Consider the following 23,630-nt stretch of genomic DNA (forward strand, 5'->3'; position numbering starts at 1 on the left):
AGTTCTATACAACAGACGTGGGCCATCTGTGGTCTTCCAGATGTTGATGGACTCCAACTTCTATCAACTCCAGCCATCATGGTCAATAGTGAGGGACAATGGGAGTTGTAGTCCACAGGTTCCCCACTCATCCTGTACATGCTTACCTGGGAATAAATCCGATTAAACCCAATGGGGCTTACTTCTGAGTAGTCATGCATAGGATTTCACTGTTTTGCACTGCAATCATTGTAATAATTTTATTCCTATTTAAATCAACAGAATTGTTCATCATTATGAACTTGTCACGTTGATTTCAGTGGGGCTTAAGTGCATCTAGAAAGCCAGTGTGGTGTAGTGGTTAAGGTGTTGGACTATGACCTGGGAGACCAGGGTTCGAATCCCAACACAACCATGAAGCTCACTGGGTGACCTTGGGCCAGTCACTGCCTCTCAGCCTCAGAGGAAGGCAACGTTAAACCACCTCTGAATACCTCTTACCATGAAAACCCTATTCAAAGGGTCGCCCATAAGTCGGAATCGACTGGAAGGCAGTCCATTTCATTTTTAAGTGCATCTAAATTAATCTAAGTCTAACCCATTGTAAATATGTGTTTCTGCTGTTGCTGCTGCTATTACTATTAAGGTACTGCTTTTTTCATTTTCATTTTTATTGATTGCTGTTTAAGAAATGGGGGAATAGTATTACTTTCAGAAAGGAAACTTTTCTTGACAGAGGTTATTGCCAACATTTTAATTCACTAATGGCTGGCTACCATGAATGGATTTCTTATCAGGGCACTACACTTCATGTTTGATATTATTGTTATTGTTATTATATTCCACCTTTCCTGCATTGAGCCCAAAGTAACGGACATAGGCCTGGCTTGCACATAGCGTTAAGCCATAGTTTAAAATAAACTATAGTTTAATGTGCATAAGTGTTTTGCTCCGCCTCTGCTTCAGTCTATACTGGTAGTGGGGGGAGGAAACAAGCCAGACATGCAAACCCAGGCTCATGCTTTATTTTTGTCCAAACAAACCACAAGCAGTAAACAACAACAACAACAACTTTATTGCAATCATAGCCATAAGCCTTTTGCAAGTACAAATACAAATACAAATACAGATAAATGTACAAAATCAAACAAACGTTAAACAAATTAAAAAGAAGAAATCAACCTATGAATCTGTTAGTCTATGAATAAAAAACTCCCTCAGTTTTTGTGCGGCTACCGCAAAATTTGCAGCCGCAAGAGAAACTGATCTGGGAAAGATACTATTGGTTCTAAAAATATTTTTAAAAATTTTTGTCTGGGTTGTTCATAAAGAGGACAATGAAGTAAATAATGATTGATCTCATCTACAGCAACATAGCCATATGAACATTGGCGTTGAGCCAGAGGAATACCTTTATACCTGCCCTCTAGAAAGGCTGAGGGCATGACTTGAAATCGAAGAGCCGTAAAAGCTCTTCTGATTTTTACTCTGTCTATAGTATCAAGGTAGTTAGACATATAGTGATTTAACTTAAAGCGTGGATACCAACGAGAAAAGGGGGCCATCATAATATAGGCTCGATCTTGGCCAAGCAGTAAGCAAAGATTTGTTCTTCAGCAAGGTTTCTGGGTCACCTGCCTTCAGACCAGGGAAACTAATCCCTGTTAACGTTCCCTTTAATCAAGGGATACCCTCTGGCTCCTCTTCAAAACAGGATTTTAGGATGTTTCCAGATGGATGTTTATTGTGGGATAGAAACATAGATAAGGACCAATGCTGCTGATTCATGCAAGTTTTGCACAGCAACTACATGACATCATCATCATCAAAATGCCATCCTGTATTCCCCCCCATTTAATCCAGATTTACCCTTTCCACAGAAAATCCAGTACATTAAAAAAACTGCTGCCAATAGCTGAATGACCTGTTTATAATATTAAGCCCCCACAGTGTTTTTATAAAAACAAGAAAATATAGCAAGGGCACTTCCAGATGGGAGGCTCATAGCCCTGGATACATTCTGCTCTGTTCTGTCTGCACTAATGAGCGTGACATAGCCATGTGAGTGGGAAAGATATGATTCACTAAAGCACTCATTTTTAAAATTTATGCTTTTCCTTCAATGTCTCCATTGGATTGCATGAAGAAAGAGAGGCAGTACTCCCCTAACCCTCTGGTGAGGAGCAAACATCCATCCCACAGCAAAAACCCTGTTGCACCAAGGGCCTTGGTAGGTGATGGGCCTTTGTCCCTGTCCTTTTGGGAGTGTACCCTTTTTACCCCCTCTGAAAGAAATTGAGACATCAGTGTCTCCATTGGTTGGCAAAATGATGATTGTACTTTATAAAAACATGGTAGTGACCGGTAGTGTGGTGGCAAATTCAGAAGTGCAGGTTCACTTCATGATAGTCACAGCCACGCCCCCTCCCATCTTTTGATTCTTTTTTTTCTTTTTGGCTGCTGGGTTGAGAATGAGATCCTTGTCAATGCCTTCTCCCACAACAACAGACATCAGGAGCTAATAAGCATGAAAAGGGGAAGTGTTAGCTACTGAGAAGAGTCTTCTCAATGGCTAACTCACCTCCTTTGACTCTGATGGGCTCCAATCAGCAGGAAAGGACAAGGAATCATGTTAGGAGATTCTTCTCAGTAGCTAACACACTCCCTTTCATGCTCATTGGATCATAGGATACTGGAGACATGGGGACCCTGCTCCCAGAAAATAAGGGGTCTATCCCCTGAGACCCTGGACAGTTACACCCCTGGTAGTGACTGAGAAACCAAATGCAGGCTAGTTATGACCCACCTGATTGAAGATTGCAAGCAATTGTGAGTGAAGTGATTCAGAATGATGTCCTAACTAACCTGCATTTGGTGTATCAGAAGACTCTGGAAGAATTAAAGAGAATGAAACTGTTAAGTGACAGAAGTTGTAGAGGTTTACTTCCAATGGTTGATTTGGGGTGCAAGGGGGAGTAGGAGTGTGTTCCACAAGGAACCACATACTTTTATTTTGCCTTTGGTTCTGTTGGAGGAACACCCGCAGATTTTTAACATCGCTTCCATTGCCCTCTATGTGATGTGTGCACAACCTCCTAAGAGTTCCTATGCCTTTTAGAAGTCAAGGAGAAATGGGAAATTATTATGTAATTTTGATAGCTCAGTGGAGGACAAGCCAGAATCTCCAGGACGGTCTTCTTCAATCAGTAAAGGAAGCAGTAGAGAGAAAGGATCAAGGTACCTTTATTCTTATTTAGAGTTAAAGGGCAGAAGGGTTAGCAGATGATGATGTATTTTGTTTATTTATTTATGTTTAATTCTATTGCACCATCTATGTACATAGCGCTTTACAAAAATTATACCCCAAAGGGATTCCAGTCTAAAAACAAAGGGAAATGACAGTAGATGGGGAGGGAAATGGAAGCAGGAGAAGAATATGTGATTATTTCAAGAACACATAACAAATACAGCCATTTATAAATCAGGCCTGTACCTGCATGAGTCTTCAAGCTGGCACTTTGCTATTTTATAGCATTCTGATGCTGCATAGAGGCCAGAGTTTCCTGCCCTCCTTGGGCCATGACAATTTTCCTACACAGAGCACCTTTGCTTGGGGAAAATGTGACACTGTATGTACACATGTTAAGCCACAGGCGACCATGGCTTGCTAGCATGTGTACCCTGCAGGTATACATAGGAGAATAAATGCATGTGCAATGATCACTTGTGATAAGCCCAATGTACACTATCTTATACTGAACTGCAATGCATGTAGGAAATTCATCATGTTTGAAGCATCCCTTGTGTTAGAAGACCCTCTGAACTTTTCTAGATTCATGTAGTCCTAGAATGGCTATGAAGGTTCTCTCCTCCAAAGCCCTCTACCAAGTTAGGACAGGGAGGCTAACTGTCCAGATTTTGACTAAATCTTCTTTTTGGCTAGAATTAGGTGACAGTCACAAAACTCACTAGCATGATTCAGACCCTAGCAGTGCAATCCTATTCATATCTACTCAGAAATAAGTCTTGTTAAGTTAAATGAGACGTACCCTCCGGTAAATGTGTATAGGATTGCAACTTAAATCTAGGGGGAAGAGCAAATGCAGGCTGAGAAACAGATTTAAGTTTATGGTTGGAGGCTTTGGAGTAGCTTTGTTTGCATCAACCCAGCACAACAGTTTTATTAATTATTTTGTTCCTTTGCTGTTTGGTTTGGGTTTGTTTGCTTGCTTTTAAAGTTTCTGCTTTTTAAAGGAAGACTTTTGCATTCATGGAAGCATTAATTGTTTTTAAAATGATCATGATTATACAGGATCCAAATCAGTTCGTTTATAACCATATTTATGCAATGTATTTCATCAGCAAAAACCTCATATTGTCTTAACTGAATGCTGGAAAACCTGTTCTGTGGGGCCCATGTGAACCTCGGGATAGAGGGGAGTTCCACAATCTGGGTGGTCATTAGTAAAGAAATTCTGTCCTGTGTCACTGCCAATCACATTTCTGATGGTAGTAGGATGCAATGGAAGGGCTTTGCTGAAGATCTTAGCAAGCAGGCAGATTCATATGGGAGGAGGCCAGTCAAGAAAATAACACAATATCTTACCACTTCTGCCTTGGCAGTGGTAGGATACCTTTCTAGAAAAGAATGGTGGGGGGATGTTTTTCCAGGAACACGCACACACACATACATACATACAATCAACATTCATTTGAGAATGAAGCTAGCTGAAATATAATTCGAAAGAGACTAGAAATTCTAAAGGTGATTTAAGCACTTTGGATAGTGAGAAGACATACTTTTTGTTTTCAAAGCAGGCCGGCCCCTGTCTATTCTAAGCATTCCTAATATCCCTGTGGTTTTTTTGCAAAAGAAAGGGGAAAGGCAAAAAGGAAGAAGAAAAACCCAAAGAAGAAGAAATAGAGCCAGTGATGCCTAAAATAGTTGAAGAAGTTCCTGAAAAGGCGTTATGGTTCCCCCCTGTTGATTCCATCTTGATGGATTACATCACTGAGGTTTCTAAAACAATTCTGCCACTAGCGACCACCAAGGAACAGGTTGTAGCCCTTGCACAGTGAGTATTTTCTATTAATCCAAAATAAATCTTTTAAGTAATTTATTTTGAAATCTATTGACCATAATCCCCATTGTGATCCTCTTAGCCTTGCTGTATCTTCAGACAACTCATCCCTGTTTACTCAATATTGTGGGTCCATTTAGTCTCACATGCTCTGCAGAATAGTCCCAAGACAGGTTTCAATTTCACATAATTTGAAAGTAAAGCAAGATTGCCAAATAGTCAATAAAACCAATCATCTTAAACAAAACCTAAACAATACCGAGTTTTTTAAATAAAAAGTTCTAGTGTGTAGGAAGGGTTGAAAATATGAATGTATTTTTTACAGTTTTCCTGGAAATTGCCCAAAATTGGCACAGCTGAATGTTCCAAGGAAAGGAGTTCCAACACTGAGGCATCGTTATGTTAAAGACTCCACTCCTTGTAGTGCAAAATTATGGTGCAATCCAACTGCTATTTATGCCAGGCGGAGGGGAGTTGATATCGCAGATCTCTGTCTGAATCATCCAGGCTCAGCCGGCAATCCTTCAGAGAAGCCCAGCTTGGTGTAAGGGAAGCTGGCAGAAGGCCTGAAAAAGGGGCTTTCCAGAGAGCATGTTATGGGAGGGCCAAGGGGGGAGTTATGCTATATCCAGGTCCCATTTGGCTCCCTCCCGCAGCCCTCCGTCCCGGTATGCCGGGCAAAGGAGTGGTGGAAGGAAACAAAGTACCCTGCCTGCGCAGCCAACATCCTCCTCTCCCAGGGGCCTCCAAACAGCATCTGGATGTGGCAGCCTCTTCCGCCACCTCCACTCCCACCAGCGAGATAGATTGCTCTGCCCACCTCCAGGGATGACAGCTGGTGGAGAAAAACATTTTGAGATGGCAAATCTGGTTTATATGGGAGCAAATATTTCTCTTTACATCTGTAGATGCATTTTACTTCCCTATATTTCTTTTTTAAACTTTTTAAAAAGTATCTAGGTGCTGTAGAAAAAAAACCAGATGCAGGCAGGTCCTGCCCACAAGCTCTCTACCTCAAGATGAGAGGGCACGTACAGTCACCAAAGCAGCTAAGAGCAGTAGACTTCTGTGGTTGTGGAGAGGCAGAAGGGGAATGTGTGGAACCACACCTCTTTTGAAGTCCATTGAGATGGATAGTGAAGGATAAAGCAACACACCAGTTAAGGTTTACAATGCCATTGCTTCCCAGAATAGATTTATGCAGCTTGCAAAAGAGAAAGACCTTCCTCTTATAGCAGCTAGGGCAAGTTTACAAGTTCAGAAATCTTCAAAGTTAGAAATAACATTGTAATTTGTTTATTTGACTGCAATATTATGTTTTATGTGTTCTTGTTAATCTAGTTTTTTTAATTAAAACTATTTTATTTATTTATTTTAATATTTATAGCCACACTTTCATAAAAATACAGCAAGGTGGCATAAAACATAAAATAACATTTCAATAAAAGCATCAATAAATATTGGCTGGTAAAAAAAATCACATTTCCAAGACCTATCTGATTAACACAGTTTTCAGAAGACATCTAAATGTAGGCAGGCATAATCCCTGCTGAACCTATACTGGCAGGGAGTTCTACAGGGCAGGGCAGGGCAGGGCAGGGCCTGCCACACTAAAAGTTCAGTAAAAGCCAGCCAAACCTTAGGGGCATGGGAAGCAAGAGTCCTGAACCTGGCCAAACAGCAAATTGGTGACCAGTGTAGTTACCATGTTCTGATCTGCTTTAAATATGCTTTAAATGTATGGGATGGATGTGACCTTTGACTCATTGTAAAAGATTAACTAAATAAAAAACTAGTGCAATGCTGTCCCAGTCCCATCCTAAACACTTAACGTCAGCACAGCTGCTTGTGGCATCAAGCTGCAGGATTCCCCCATTCCCAGTGATGAATCTTCAAGTTCGAATGTTTGTGAAAACAAAGGCAACAAAAAGATTTTACTTCTCAAAGGTAGCTTCTTTTTGATAAGGGGTATTTGTACACAGCAGGCTGCTTGCTAGCCAAGATAATAAACTGAGATTTTATGTATCCTTAAAAGACATATATTATAATGATTTCCAGAAGCACCCAGTGCTGCTTGGTCTATAAAGATAACAAAACTCCATGACAGCATTAGCATTTTAATCTGTCCAACAATATTCAGCAAAGTCATAGAAGTAGAATAATAAAAGTAAAAGCAGCTATAATGAGCATAATGTATTTTTATTTGCTGTACGTAGGGATGGGGGAGAAATTCAATGTGGTTTGCATTTTAACGAGAAGCTTCCTAATTTGCACTTGCCAAACTGAAACGCAGCTATCCTTCGAAACCTGCAATTTTGCAATGAAACAATGTGTGCAAAAATGTGCACATTAAGAGAAAGTGTGCTTAAAATACATATATGAGTAAAATTGACCATCCCTGGCTGTCCAGAATGTTGTGTTCTTGTTTACTGAGAATCTAATGGCAGTTTCATCCCTGGCCAATGTGGAAGTTGCTTCCACATGGCAACATTGGCAGTACTGACATGGAAACCTGTCCACATTAATTGCCCAATTCATGTGATAGTTTTCTACACATGCTATGAGAGTGGCGTGGGAAGCAGGTAAGTGGAGACCCAGGCTCAAACCTCTGCTTTGCCATGAAACTTGCTGGGTGACTTTGGGCATTTTCATTCTTTTTCATCCTCCTCTGCCTCACAGGACTGCTAGGATTAAAGAGGGGGAGGAAGAACCACACATGCTGGTCTGAGTTCCTTTGAGAAGAAGCATAATAAAAAAGTATTTTTTAAAATAAGAACAGCTTGAACACTGTTCAGGTAAAATGCGATCTGGCTCTTAAAAATAGGCTCTGAACCTTCATGTTGGAGCATTCAGTGCCTCAGGGCATAATGAAGAACAAACTCACTCCCCTTTCCTTTAAGCCACTTTTCTTTAACATACATTTTCTGTGCGTCTTCAAGTGCTGGCCAGTGGGGCTTCCTTCTCTATCCCCCCCTCACGAGACAATGCAACTGAAACGGAGTGCCTTTGTGATTTAGTGTCTTCCTAAGTGAGGCGTGGTGGGAGAAACATGGGAGCCTGGCTGGCCGCCAAACACAGCTGCTCCACACCACTTGAAGTGGCACAGAGAATGTACATTAAAGAAAGAAATGTTGTGAAAAAGAAAAAGATTTTGCTACCCCCACCTTATTTTAAACTCTTGCCTGCTCCTCAAGAATGTCACTGAAGAATGCCCTCCCACTTTTGCTGCATATAGATGTTGTTGCAAAAGTGGAAGGACATTCTTTCCTCACCACTATCCTGTAACTACTGGCAACATGCCAGGGTACTAAGAACATAAGAACTGGCCTGTAGTTGTAACTCACCTGCTTTACATGCAGATAGTCCCAGGTTCAATCCCTAGCATCTCCAGGTATGATTGGGAGTGTAGACAATACTGAGCTGATCAATGGTTTGTTGTTGTTATGTGCCTTCAAGTCAATTACGACTTATGGCGACCCTATGAATCAGTGACCTCCAATAGCCTCTGTCGTGAACCACCCTGTTCAGATCTTGTAAGTTCAGGTCTGTGGCTTCCTTTATGGAATCAATCCATCTCTTGTTTGGCCTCCCTCTTTTTCTACTCCCTTCTGTTTTTCCCACCATTATTGTCTTTTCTAGTGAATCATATCTTCTCATTATGTGTCCAAAGTATGATAGCCTCAGTTTCATCATTTTAGCTTCTAGTGATAGTTATGATTTAATTTGTTCTAACACCCAATTATTTGTCTTTTTCGCAGTCCATGGTATGCGCAAAACTGTCCTCCAACACCACATTTCAAATGAATTGATTTTCACTTATCGGCTTTTTTCACTGTCCAACTTTCACATCCATACATAGAGATCAGGAATACCATGGTATGAATGATCCTGATGTATCACTGAATGATCCTGTTAGTGATACATCTTTGCATTTGAGGACCTTTTCTAGTTCTCTCACAGCTGCCCTCCCCAGTGCTAGCCTTCTTCTGATTTCTTGACTATTGCCTCCATTTTGGTTAATGACTGTGCCAAGGTATTGATAATCCTTGACAAGTTCAATGCCCTCGTTGTCAACTTTAAAGTTACATAAATCGTCTGTTGTCATTATTTTAGTCTTCTTGACGTTCAGCTGTATTCCTGCTTTTGTGCTTTCCTCTTTAACTTTCATCAGCATTTGTTTCAAATTATTACTGATTTCTGCTAAGAATATGGTTTCGTCTGCATATCTTAAATTAATATTTCTCCCTCCAGTTTTCACACCTCCTTCATCTTGGGCTAATCTCACTTTCCGTATGATATGTTCTGCATATAGATTAAACAAGTAGGGTGATAAAATACACCCCTGTCTCACACCCTGTCCGATGGGGAACCAATCGGTTTCTCCATATTCTGTCCTTACAGTGGCCTCTTGTCCGGAGTACAGGTTGCACATAAAGACAATCAGATGCTGTGGCACCCCCATATCTTTGAAAGCATTCCATAGTTTTTCATGATCTACACAATCAAAGGCTTTGCTGTAATCTATAAAGCACAGGATGATTTTCTTCTGAAATTCCTTGGTCCATTCCATTATCCAACCTATGTTGGCGATATGAGCTCTGGTACCTCTTCCCTTTCTAAATCCAGCTTGGACATCTGGCATTTCTCACTCCATATATGGTAAGAGCCTTTGTTGTAGAATCTTGAGCATTACTTTACTTGCATGGATTATTAAGGCAATAGTTCGATAATTACTGCATTCCATGGGATTACTGCATTTCTTTGGAATTGGGATGTATATTGAACTCTGCCAGTCTGTGGGCCGTTGTTTAGTTTTCCATATTTGTTGACAAATTTTTGTCAAAATTTTGACAGATTCAGTCTCAGTAGCTTGTAGCAACTCTGTTGGTATGCCATCTGTTCCTGGTGATTTGTTTCTTCCAAGTATTTTAAGAGCAGCTTTCACCTCACATTCTAAAATTTCTGGTTCTTCATCTTACAGTTCCTCAGTGAATGAATCTGTCATCTTTGCATCTCTTTTATAGAGTTCTTCAGTGTATTGCTTCTATCTTCCTTTTATTTCATCTTGTTCAAAAAGTGTGATTGTGAAAAACAAATTATTGGCTTCATAAAATTCAATAAGTCTCTCTCCTGCTTCATTTCTATCTCCTAAGCCCCATTTCCCCACAATACCTAGTTCTTCTCTGTTCTCTACTTTTGCATTCCAATGGTCTGACTCAATATAAGGCAGCTCCCTATGCTACTATTTGAATCAGCCCTATATTCAGAACCTTGAGGGTTAGAATCTTACATTTTGAGGGGAAGGGCTGTGGCTGAGTGTGGAGCCTCTGCTTTGCATTAGGGATGGAATCCTCTCCTTTTTTACATTTCGCTGTTAAGTGTGGCCCCCTGGTGGTCATTTCTGATTCCTTTTTCCTCCAATATCTTTTCATTTTCCCAGTCTCCTCCAATATTTATTTATTGCCTTGCAGAAAAGGTCAACACTAATTTTTATTGCCAATGATGTTTGATCAATTTTAGGGTAACTTTGTGTCGCTGATTCTGAATATGGCATCGGTTTTGCTAGATTGGCTCTAATTTTTGAGATAATGGATGCCCCCATTGAAAAACATAACAAATTCAAAAAATTTAATGGTCAGGCATAGCCTACCCACAAATGACATGGAAACTGTCTCAAATCATACAAAAGTAAACACATGAAATACCTAATGGCGTTGTATTCAGTACAATAACATTAAAACAAAGTAAGCTGATTCAGATAATCACAATTAATGCATAGAAAAACGCTGTGTGTACGATTTTCTTTTATGTGGGACATCAGGACAATCATGTTGGAGGCTCTAGCAGTAGTCTGCCATCATGTGTCTGTCCCATCTGCCTTGATACCTTTCCTCCATCACCTTTATATCCTGATGGAACCTCTCCCCTTGTTCCTCACTAAAATCACCAAGATTATCCGGAAATCTGTCTAAGTGTCTATGGAGATAGTGTACCTTTATGCTCATATTAGTACCCAAATGTTTAAAGTTAGCGAACATGTTTTGCACCAATTCTTCATAATTGTCTGTTTTGTGGTTACCCAAGAAGTTCTTGACAACTGAGACATAACTGCACCAGGCAGAAGCTTCAGCATCATTCATAAATTTAGTGAAATTCAAATCATTGATGAGTTTACGAATTTTAGGATCGTCAAAGATTCCTGCTTTTAGTTTTTCCATAGTCAGTCCAAGGAACGATCTACAAATGTATTTGAAGCAATCACCATCTTTGTCCAAGGCCTTAACAAATTGCTTCATCAGTCCAAGCTTGATATGGAGTGGTGGGAGAATGATTTTTTCTCTGTCAACCAATGGCTTGTTAATGATGTTCGCTGCACCTACAGTCATGTGTTCCCTTGAAGGCCATGTCACTTTTTTCCAGTGATCTCACTTTGCCCTACTATCCCACAAGCAGATGAAACAAGGGTACTTCATGTATCCACTTTGCTGCCCAAGCAAGAAGTTCACCATCTTTAGAGCAACACAAATAGACCACTGATGCTCATGATAGCAGAGCTTCTGCAAGACCATTTTGATATTTTCATATTCTTCTTTAAGTTTTGTTGAGTGAGCAATTGGAAGAGATGCATAGTGGTTACCATTGTGCAATAAAACACATTTCAAGCTTCTGGTGGAGCTGTCTATAAAAAGCCGCCAATCTTCTGGTCGATATTCCGGTAGTCCCATTTGGAGAAGTCCAGGAATGTTATTGCAGTATACAAGTTCTTCATCTTGGCTGAAGTATGGAAGAAGTCTCTCCTCTCTTGTCCGATAAGCTGTTATGTTAGCTTCGGGCTGTAGACAGTTCTTTTCCATTAGCCTGGATGCTAAAAGTTCAGATGCTTGCTTTGACAGACTGAGGTCTCATATCAGATCATTGAGTTCTTTTTGGGAGAACTGCTCAGGTGTTGAAAAGCTTTCTTCATATCCACTTCCAGGGCTACCACCTGTGCTACACTCCACGTCCAGCATTTCTTCAACATCTGACAATGGAAGGTCAGGCAGTGAGGTAAACACTGGTATGGGAACATCTTCGCTGTGTGGCACAGGTCGCCTTGCTGAGTCCAAATCAGGAGACTCCCACTTATGTTTCTTGTAGCGATTGAAGCCTTTCACATTCACAACACAAAAATAACAATCATCATGATGGTTTTGTGGCTCTCTCCACACCATAGGCACACCAAAGTTTAAAAGTTTCCTTTCTCCATTTTTCCACTGTCGTCGGCACTCTACACAGGTTTTGGAAACCTTATGGGGAGCCCAAGACTTATCTTGATCTCCAAGCTTCACTCCAAAATAAGCAAGATATGCTTGTTTTACAAAGTCAGTGATGTTTTTTCTTTGTTTTTGCAGAGTGTATTCACCACAAATGTAGCAGAATGCATTAGGATTGTTTAAGCAGCCTCTTCGTGACGAACTCATATTCCTCTTTAGAAAAAAAAAAGTATCAATATGATATTATATGCAATGGATAAACTTGCAAAACAATGTTCAAGTGTAAAAAGACAGACCAAACCCTGCTGCATATGTCAGCAGCTACAGGTCGTATTGGGGTACAATCGTCATTTGAGGGGTATCCATTATCTCAAAAACTAGAGCCAATTAGGCAAAACTAATGTCATTTTTGGATTTAGCACCCCCAAAATACCCTAAAGTCATTCAAACATCCTTGGCAACTAAAAAAAAATTTTTTTTGTTGGGCTGTGTATCGATACTATAATCACTATTTGTCCGTGAGTCTCCACTGGTATCAATCTTTATTCTGAACTCTAATAATAATAATAATAATTTAATTTGTGTGTCGCCTATCTGGCCAATGGCCACTCTAGGCGACGTACAATTTAACAACAATACATTACATCATAATAAAATACATCATAAAATACAATATAACAATAAAACAATAAAACAGTTCCAGTACAGAGTAGTAGGCTATTGGTCGTAAAAATTTAACCCTCCCCGTAAGTCCCAAAGGCCTGTCTGAAGAGCCAGGTCTTCAAAGCTTGGCGGAATACATTCAGGGAAGGGGCATGTCGAAGGTCATACGGGAGGGAGTTCCAGAGAGTGGGGGCCGCCACTGAAAATGCCCTCTCTCTTGTCCCCGCCAACCTAGCTGTTTTAGTTGGCGGGATTGAGAGAAGGTCCTGTGTGGCTGATCTTGTTGGGCGGCATGGTTGGTGGCGCTGGAGGCGCTCCATCAGATAAACTGGGCCGAGACCGTATAGGGATTTAAAGGTTAATACCAACACCTTGAATTGGGCCCGGAAAATAACTGGGAGCCAGTGTAGGTCGAACAACACTGGGGTGATGTGTTCCCGGCGGCGACAGTTTGTAAGTAGTCGAGCTGCAGCATTTTGTATAAGTTGTAATTTCCGGACCGTTTTCAAGGGTAACCCCATGTAGAGCGCATTACAGTAATCCAACCGAGAGGTGACCAGGGCATGTACCACCAGTGGGAGCTGATGAGCAGGAAGGTAGGGCTGCAGTCTACGAATGAGGTGTAATTGATACCAAGCTGCCCGGCTCACTGCCGAAATCTGAGCCTCCATGGACAGCTTGGAATCAAGAACAACCCCAAGGCTGCGGACCTGGTCCTTCAGGGGCAATTTCACCCCGTCGAACACCAGGTCAACATCTCCCAGCCTTCCCTTGTCTCCCACGAGTAGAACCTCAGTCTTATCAGGATTCAACTTCAGCCTGTTCCTTCCCATCCATCCACTCACGGATTCCAGGCACTTGGACATGGTCTCCACAGCAGACTCTGGTGAAGATTTAAACGAGAGATAGAGCTGAGTGTCATCCGCATATTGGTGACACTGCAGCCCAAATCTCCTGATGATTGTCCCCAGCGGCTTCATATAGATATTAATTAGCATGGGAGAGAGGATAGAGCCCTGTGGCACACCACAATTGAGAGGCCAAGGGTCTGAAACCTCCTCCCCCAATGCTACCTGTTGATGCCTGTCGGAAAGAAAGGAATGGAACCACCGTAGTACAGTGCCTCCTATTCCCGATTCCTCCAGGCGATGTAAAAGGATACTGTGGTCGACAGTATCAAAAGCCGCTGAGAGATCGAGGAGGACAAGAAAGGTGAATTCTCCCCTATCTAATGCCCTCCTCATATCATCAACTAGAGCGACCAATGCTGTTTCAGTTCCATGTCCAGTCCTGAAACCCGATTGGTATGGATCCAAATAATCCGTTTCATCCAAGTGTGTCGACAACTGATTAGCCACCACTCGCTCAATGATCTTGCCCAGGAATGGTAGGTTCGAAATTGGGTGAAAGTTATTCAAAACCTGGGGATCCAAGGAGGACTTCTTTAAGATGGGCTTTACAATTGCCTCCTTGAGTGCTAATGGCATTACACCCTCCTCCAAGGATGCATTGACCACCGCCTTAATCCCCTCGCCCAATTTCTCTTTGCAGCTCACAAGGAGCCACGATGGGCAAGGATCAGTTAGACAGGTGGTAGGCTTCACAGTCGAGAGCACCTTGTCCACATCCTCAGAAGGAAGAGGTCGAAACCGATCCCATTTGACCGGATTGCAACTGGCCAACTCTGTTACATTTACTGTGTCCACGGCGTACGGAATTGAGCTCCGTAAATGTTCGATTTTGTCGGCAAAGTGCTTTGCTAATTTGTCACAGGAGGCCTTAGACTGTTCCAAGGGTTCCTGAGCAACTGGACCGACCAGGCTTCGGACCACTTGGAACAACCTCCTGGGACAGCACTCTGCGGACGCAATAGAGGCAGCAAAGAACCTCTTCTTTTCTGCCTTTATTGCCACTTGGTAGGCAGTTACTGCTGCTCTAACCTGTGTCCGGACATCTTCGGAACGGGATTTCCGCCACCGGCGTTCTAGTCGTCTCACCTCCTGTCTCAGATTTCGCAACCGTGGAGTATACCAAGGTGCTAACTGAGTTCTGTTCAGGGGGAGAAGACGTTTCGGCGCCACGCGGTCCAGAGCCCTGGTGATCCCCTCATTCCACTCCATCACCAGGGTATCGACCGTGCAGCCTTCAGCAGGTTCCAATTCCCCAAGCGCAGTCAGGAATCCTTCTGGATCCATTAGGCGTCTGGGGCGGACCATTCTAATAGGTCCTTTTCCCCTACGGAGGGTGTGTGGTATCGAGAAGTCTATATTTACCAGATAGTGGTCTGACCATGACACAGGGGTGGAAGAAGCCACCCCCAACTTCAGAACACTTCCCTCCCCTCCCAGGACAAATATAAGGTCGAGAGCATGACCGGCTACATGGGTGGGCCCAATATTACTAAGGTGCAGTTCCCAGGAAGCCATGGTTTCCAGGAAATCCCGAGGGGCTCCTACGAGAGTGGCCTCAGCATGTACATTGAAGTCCCCGAGAATTAACAGCTCTGGGGACAACGCACGTACAGCCGAGACCATCTCTAGCACCTTGGCCAGGGAGTCTGCTGTGCAGCGGGGTGGGCGGTACACAAGCAGGATCCCCAAACTGCCCTTCGGGCCCAACCTCCAGTACATGCAGTCAACAAACTTAGTCCTATGAAGAGGAGGTCTGGTAAAAATTAGAGACTCCCGATAGATGACTGCCACACCCCCTCCCCGCCTTCCCACCCTCGGTTGTTGTGCATAACGGAAACCCGGCGGACACATGGCCTCAAGAATGGGAGCTGAGGCCTCATCCAGCCAGGTCTCCGTAATACATGCCAGGTCTGCTTGCCCATCCAAGATTATATCATGGATATGCGATGTTTTTTGTACTACAGACCTGGCATTACACAACAACAATCGAAGGTCGGTAGGAATCCTGCATCCCCCAGTTGTCGTCTGGTTCTGAACAGACCCGGAACATGGGATGGGTATTACACATCTATCCCGTGTTCCCCTCATCTGGCATGGTCTGCCAACAGTACCATTCCAGCGTCTGCCGCCCACTCTTTCTATAGTTTGGCCCCTCACCCTCCCTGTCACATCCCCCCGACTTGCACATGCCCCTGTCTCTGTTCGCCAGTCAGACAGGCCACCCACCCTAAAACAATAATGAGCCGGAGACCCGCCTCTAACACTCTGATACTGCTAAATTAAATTAAAATTAAAAATCATTACAATTCCCCACAACCACACATCCACACATCCCCACAGTCAAAATCAGCCCAAAATCAACACAAGTAGTCCTAGTCTTGGCAGTGGTGGCAATAATAAAGATGACAATCTTCCTTCGGTTGCTGGGCCGCACCCAGAGCCTGGCTGCCCTCTGCGGCGCTCCCACCGCCGCCGGGCTGATGTCCTCCACGGCTCTTCTACGCTGCCGCCCCGACCATTCTCCTGGCGCCTTACACCGAGTCCAGGGCCCGGCTGTTTTCTGCGGCGCTCTCACCACCGCCAGGCCGTTACTCTCTACAGCCCTCCACACCACAGGCAGGGGGAGCAGGCTAGGCGCTCTCCCACCACCACCTGGCTGATGTTCTGGCCGTCCGTCACACTGCTCCCTCACTGCCACCAAAACCAGACCCTAAGGTAGGGGGGATGGCCATAAAGGGGGGTGGGCTTCTCAGCTCAACACTACCCCCCTCTTATAGTCCCAAAAGGTGTTAAAGGGGGATAAACTTGATGTTAAAAAAGCGGCTTACAGAGCTCTAAGTAGAAGGCAAATAGAGTGTTGTAGTTCTCTCTCCCCTCCCAACGGTTCTTAACGCCGATCTGTAGGCTAGAGGCTGCTGCTGGGCTGCTGGGTGTGAGAGGCAACCAAACGCTGCAACTCTCTCTCTTTCTCAGCTGCTCTCAGCGTCGTTCTTGTAATTTCCAACTAAAGCTGCCAAAACAAGTTTGTATTCCATTCACATACCTCCCCTTGAGAAGATGATAACAGCCCACTCCTAGGCACAGTTCCAAACACAGATGCCCTCGTAAAAGAGGAGCAAAAATGCCATCCGGAGCAAGACAATCCCAAGGTCAGTCAATAAATTCTATGCAACTCTGTAATGATTCCCCATTTACATTCCATTTCAAATGCGCTGCAAATTAAGGCAGATAATCAAGTGTCTTCCCCCTGCTGCTTACAATCGTTCCCTCTGCTGCTTTCTGTCTGTCAGTTACAATCAACATCTCACTGATATCAGTGAAAGGGAATACACATTTGAAGAGCTCAGATAGAAAGTAGATTGATAAAAATATCAGTCATACTATCTATGATTTCAAAATGAATTAAAAAAAAGAATCAGAAAAAAGAATGAATTGGAAACCAGGCGCAGACAGTTGCTATTCCAACATTCTCTCTGCAAAGATAGAGAATATCAGAAATAATCATTAATCCAATGGTAACTCCAATTACTGCAGAAACAGAGCTCATCACTACTTTGCATGCAGAAGGTCCGTGATTCAGTCTCTGGCATCTCCAGGTAGGCCTGGAAGATAAAAATCATTAAGTGGTCCACCAAACCTCCCAGCAATGTTCAAGTTGTCCATGGGGAACAAAGTTTGGGAACCACTGATCTAGTCCAGTATTTTTTTATCACCAGCAGAATGTCTCCTTGTGCTCATAAACAAGTGATGGTTCTCACTAGTATTTTATTGCAAGCATCTGGTATTCCATGCCATTACTTCCATACTGGCTAGACTTGTGAAATGGATCCATCATAAGCTTTAAACAGAATTTTTGTAGAAGCAGTGCTAGTATTAAGCCTGATAAATATAATGAAAATGGCTGGTTTAACTCACCTTTGGATTTTAAAACAGGTTTGTTGCAGACAAGATGGGTGGTCCAATCGAAAGAGACAGATTACATGAATTCAGCTGGGAACTTCATATAAGCGAAATTGAATTTGAACTGAAATGCAATGTTGTGCCTGTTGGGAAGATCAACAAAGGGACCTTCTACCACAGGGCTTTGCTTTTCAAGGTAAAGTCAGTTCCTCAGTGAGGTACCTGATTGAAAAAATACATTTGTCATTATACAGATCTCATTTTATTAAGCATGTAGCACATGCTAATGTACACCATCTTCAATATAACCTTGCTGTAGTGTTATTCAGACCTTATTTATTTGTGTATTTAAGTCATTTTGTGTTTGGTTAGCATTGATTTCCCATTAAGCAAAGAGATGCACTCCTGTTCTGTAAGTATTCTAGTAATAAGCACAGTTTAAAATCGTTAGCAGAGAAGTGTGAGTGATGTTAATACAATGCTGCATTGAAAGCAAAAATGCAAATGACCATGTTTGAAAATTGGTGTAGAGCTGTGAGTTGGGAAGTCCACAGTTCAAATATCTCAGCTGTATATTTACTGAGAGGCCAAACACTGTTTCTCAGCTTCAGACCCCTCTTGCAATATGGAGATAACAGTACTGACTTAGGTCACATTCACACCATACATTTATTCCACTATTATTTCACTTTAAACAGTTGTGGCTTCCCCCAAAGAATCCTGGGAAGTATAGTTTGTGAAGAGTGCTGAGAGTTGTTAGGAGACTCCTGTTCTCCTCACAGAGCTACAGTTCCCTGTGTGGTTTAATAATCAATCCCTCTTCCCAAGGAACTCTGGGAATTGCAGGTCTGTGAGGGGAATAGGGCTAACAACTGTCAACACTCTTCATAGACTACACTTCCCAGGATTCTTTGGAGGAAACCATGACTGTTTAAAGTGGAATAATAGTGGAATAAACGTATAGTATGAATCACTAATAGGCAAAAAACCTTGTGATTTAAGAATGTACCTATAGCCCACAGCTATTTCTATCAAACTTTAAAAAGCAGGGAGATTGGGCAGCTATAGTGAATGCACCAGGGGAGCAGGAGACCTGACCTCCTCTCTGAGATATTGTACTGCCCTACAAAGTTGTGATGAATCTATCAACTGCCCTATAGTTACTGTAAGCTGCCCAGAGAACTCTGTTACTGTGCAGCATTTAGGTATTGTTAATAAATAAGTAACCAATCAATCAGTAATAAATAGTCATGGGAGAATGTTCCACATAACATATGGATCAGCTCTTGGAAGCTGATCCCTTCCAAGAACGGTCATTTTTCCTGGCTGCATGAGAAGGAGATGCTGCATTTGCACAGCACAGTACTGGTTTACCGTGAACATGCAAATAACTTCACTCCACTAGCATGAGCAACAAACCACAATTCCTGACTTAGCACTACATCCAACCAGGGTATTGTGGTTTGTTTTGTTCCAGACAAACCACACTGTAAAGCCAAGGGTTGACCTTTGAGCAAAACAAACCATGATCCTCAGGTTGGATGTCATGCTACGCCAGGAATTGTGGCTTCCTGCTGGTGTTACAGGAAGAATGAAACAGGAACAGTCATGTTTTACCTGTTACGTGCAAGCTGGGCCATTGGCTTGTCTGGGAACAACTGCCATTAGGCTCCTTTCCCCACCTTAGAACTGCCTTGTGCAGTGAACATAGCCCTTGGATTTGCTTGCATTCCTCTTATCTCCTTGAACAGAACAGTTTCTTTTTTGTACCATGTCTTTCTAATTGTAAAGCACTGTCTTAAAGTGCAAGCCGCCTTGAGTGCACTGACAAAAAGGCAATAATGCCTATGTAGTAAAAATAAATAAAATAAAATATATTTCTCATCTGGTTACTTCCTTCTCTAGGTTCTAGCAGACAGAATTGGTATTGGCTGCAGCTTAGTCCATGGAGAATACAACAGAGGATGGAATGAAGTGAAATTAGTTGATGATTCTCCCTTGGGAATACCTGGACTTCTGCTTCCCCCTCAAGTATATATTGTAGATCTCATGTACCAGCCAGGCAACCTGATGAAAGAAGGCAGTCCTGAGTCAGATCACTATAGGCGTATTTAATTATCTTCCCAGAGCTCTTTGAAATCAAAAGCTGCAAATTAGTTTTATTATGTATACGCAGAGAGGTTTGTAGGGCTTATTTTCAAAGTTAGGCTGGGTGCCAGCTATAACACCTTTACATGCACTGATGAGTCGATATGCGACTGGGTCTTTTATTGTCCTACTTGGAGGTTCTGAACTCCTGACTTTTGTTCTCAGAAAAATATTTTGGCGTCTCTCAGAATTTCAGGACAAGCTTGCTCATATTTTTGCTGCATCTTTTAGAATAAAATGCAAATATCTGGAAAGTAAAGTGGTGGTTAATTTATGCTTTATAAGTTGTGTTTTAAAATTCACAGTCCACCAGGACATTTGCTGTCACTTATGTCAAAAGGTCTGTTTTTTCCATGTCAATATAGCTGGAACAGAAGTTCTTGTATTATACAGTACCTTGTGTTTGCTATAGATTAACAGGTCTGTTCTCTTCCCTTTTTTCTGTTATGATTATGCAATTTCCATTAACTATTATTGAAAATGACATAGAACTGAAACACAAAAAATAGACTATCTTAGAGCCGAACTAGATGTGATAGGGCAGTGATAAATGTTCATGTACCTTCCCTGTTCCTATATGAAAAAGAGTCTTATTTTTTACATTAAATGGAGCAAGAAGGGCAGAGAAGTGAAAATATTCCTCCACCTCTGCTTTAACCTGCCGTGATCTGCTGCTTGACATACTCTTCTCCCAGCACTGTTCCCATAATGGAAGTTAACTGAACTGGGGGCAACAGGAAGAGGGAATGGCAGATCACAGTCAAGTATGGTGGCAGAGAGAGCAGGGTTTAATTCCCCATCCCTGTGTTCCATAAACCTACATTCATCCCTTTTTATTTGTGAATGGGGGAGACATGAAGCTTGTCTCTAAGAATCCCTAATGGAATGGAAACCAGCCACAGAAAATGGTGATGTGTGCGCTGATGCCAGAGCTGTATCCTAGCATCCAACACTCAGGTCTGCTGGATGGGAGGGTGTGAATACTGCTAATAGTTGGCACTGTTAGCGTAACAGTGCTGCTCATATGCTGGGGAAGAAAAAAGTTAGGCGCCCTTTCCCCCTTTACACACTATGCATGGGGAGGTGGATTTAGGATCACCATTTCTCCAAACAGGATTTGCTGCCCAAGATGTGATGTGATGCCACTAGCTTTGATGACTTTAAAAAGGGATTAGCCAAATTCATGGAGAGAGAAAAAAGTCTTATCAAACTGTATAATGAAAAAACATGATTTTGTTTTACTCAAGATGTAAGGCAAATACTATATTAAGAATTTTTTCCATATAAATAAATGATCAGCAGTATGAATCTAAGTTAGTTGATATGGCAGAAGTTTATCATTCATTTTTTTGCTGCATTCTACTTTTTCCCTAGAACCATTTTATGCTATACAATTCAGCTGACACTCTTAAAATTTACCAGGGCACCAATAGGCTATACATTCTGTGTTGAGGTTGGCCATATCCTTAATAAAATCAGACTTCAAATTTATCCTTGTAAAAATCAAATTATTCTACAGAATGACTTAGTGTAATCAGAACAAGCACTTCATTTTATAGATCCAACTGATATCTCTAGAAGTAGGTATAACCATAATTCCTTTTAGCTGTTTTTTATTTGATTGGAAATAGAGGATTGAATTACTGATTCAGACCCTTTTTATTTTTAGTTGTAGTTTAAGTGGACATTTTCAGGCTAAGTTTGGGGTTACCACAGTGTGGGTCTGCACAACAAATGTCATAAAATTCTGATGAAAACAGAAAAGGAAGTGAAAATTGTTTTCCTGTTCTTCTGTGGTCAGAAATGGAAATCAGTGAAGTGAATATGATCATTATTCATTCACATTGGCTGTGTACACACTATACATTTAAAGCGCTCTCCCAAGAATCCTGGGAAATGTAGTTTGTTAAGGGTGCTGGGAATTGTAGCTCTGTGAAGGGCAAAATCTAGTTCCCATGATTGTTTGGGTGGGTGAAATGTGCTTTAAATGTATGGTGTGTAGGGATGGGGTTTGCTATCTGATTACACTTCATTTTTCAATTTGTCAAATGGGCTGCCAGTTACGATTCGCCATAAATTGTGTTCCTCTAGTTATTTTGATTCCTGGTTCTCCTTTTTTTCATTATTTTTTCTGAAAAATTACTGAATTTTTTCTGTTATTCCTTATGCTGTTGTATAATTTATGTAATGTATACAGCAGCAGCTGATTACGAAAATACTTATGTAAATAATTACGTAATTCTCAGTGTTGATTTTTTAAAAACAATTACAGTGTCACTGACAGCCTCAAACACACACAAAGAGTGGGAGCCTATTCGATGACAAGATGAACTTGTGGATTATCCCAGAATTCGATACCAAATTGATTTTGGGAATATTCTACACCATGTGTAATGGTGTGTCCAGAGCCATCATCATTGTTGTTGTTACAGGTCTGCAAATGATATGTAATTAATAACTTTTTTTACATTGTTTTGACAATTCCTTTACATTGAAATGAATATAAATAATTACAAAACTGTTAAATAGTGGACAGTGAAATGAATAACAGCATTTGTCAGAAACAGAACTGCAGCAGAATGAAAATTGTGACAAATACATGTCAGAATGGAAATTGCTGCCTTCTTACATCCCTACATCTCCTAAAATTTAGTTCAACAGCCATGTATTGTGCATAGCTTAGAAAGTGCTTGAAATTCCCCTTTTCTTTGCTATCAAACAGTAAACAGCCTCTCCCCTGCCAAAAAGAATAGTTTATGAAGTCTCTAGTGGGCCACCATTTGTGAGTGGTGGGCTTGGCCGCATTCAGTTTGTTGGGCATGTTGTAATATCGTAGACTGTGGTGAGGTCAGAGTTTTTTCTCCACTCCCTGTACTGCTTTTCATGTAAAAGCAATAGAGCCAAACTTACCCCACTTTATATTTTTACATATAGATATGCATGCACACAATAACTGTCTGCCACACCTGCATTTTGTTATCTTTTGCAGCTTCTGAAGGCTAGAAGGAGCCAAGGGTATAATTGAGTTGGTTGTGTCAATAAGATTTTGTTCATTAGCTAAACTGAAAGGGCTCAGAGGATAAAAACGATCACAAGATTTGGGTTTCACCTTTTCAACATTTGGAAACCCTAGTTGCAATGAATCACACGCATAATTATGAATGGTAGCGTATACAGTGGTAACTAATGCGCGCGCAAACACACACAAATGGTGGTGTTCAACACTGTACTCCTATAATATTCATCCACCTAATTCTTGCAACTGCACATATATCTATGAACAGCCATTTTAAGTCAGCTGTATTTAGCCATTGGGTGCTGATACTTTGAAAAAAAACCATGAGCACTGGGAAAGAGGAAGGGAAAGAATTTTACTTCATTATTTTCAAAAATGCATTTGCAGTACTGGAGTGTGATGCCCTTTTCGTGATTGAGTGCATGCATGCATATATGTTAATATCCATGCATGGCATCCTATTAAATGCAACTCTTCTGCATATATATAACTACTTAACATGGAGCAATCAGCAGAAAGGAGTGGAAGAGCAGCCCAGAGAGCAAGTGGAATGCTTTTTGAATGTGCTTATTTCCATGATAATTAGCCAGATATTTTTTCCAACTCACTGGTACATTACTGACATACTGTATTTTACATGATCGTGTTTTGACAAGAGTCATTACAGTGTTGGTATAGC

General features: G+C 41.7%; 1 protein-coding gene across 5 annotated transcripts in view; it reads left to right on the forward strand.

The window, feature by feature from the left end:
* ARMC3 (armadillo repeat containing 3) overlaps window positions 1–22,099 on the forward strand; it is a 99,722-nt gene extending 77,623 nt beyond the window's left edge. For 4 of the 5 annotated variants that reach the window (XM_061587075.1, XM_061587078.1, XM_061587076.1 and 1 more), the window contains exons 16-19: window positions 3,139–3,216; window positions 4,854–5,054; window positions 17,821–17,983; window positions 19,693–22,099. In XM_061587075.1, the coding sequence (XP_061443059.1) occupies window positions 3,139–3,216; window positions 4,854–5,054; window positions 17,821–17,983; window positions 19,693–19,902 (652 nt within the window). In that variant the 3' untranslated portion in view covers window positions 19,903–22,099. The remainder of the gene's footprint in view (window positions 1–3,138; window positions 3,217–4,853; window positions 5,055–17,820; window positions 17,984–19,692) is intronic. The other variant, XM_061587079.1, reaches the window with a different exon arrangement.
* The last annotated feature ends 1,531 nt before the right edge of the window (window positions 22,100–23,630 follow it).

The sequence above is a fragment of the Rhineura floridana genome, chromosome 10 (genome assembly GCF_030035675.1).
Source record: "Rhineura floridana isolate rRhiFlo1 chromosome 10, rRhiFlo1.hap2, whole genome shotgun sequence".
Taxonomy (NCBI): Eukaryota; Metazoa; Chordata; class Lepidosauria; order Squamata; family Rhineuridae; genus Rhineura; species Rhineura floridana.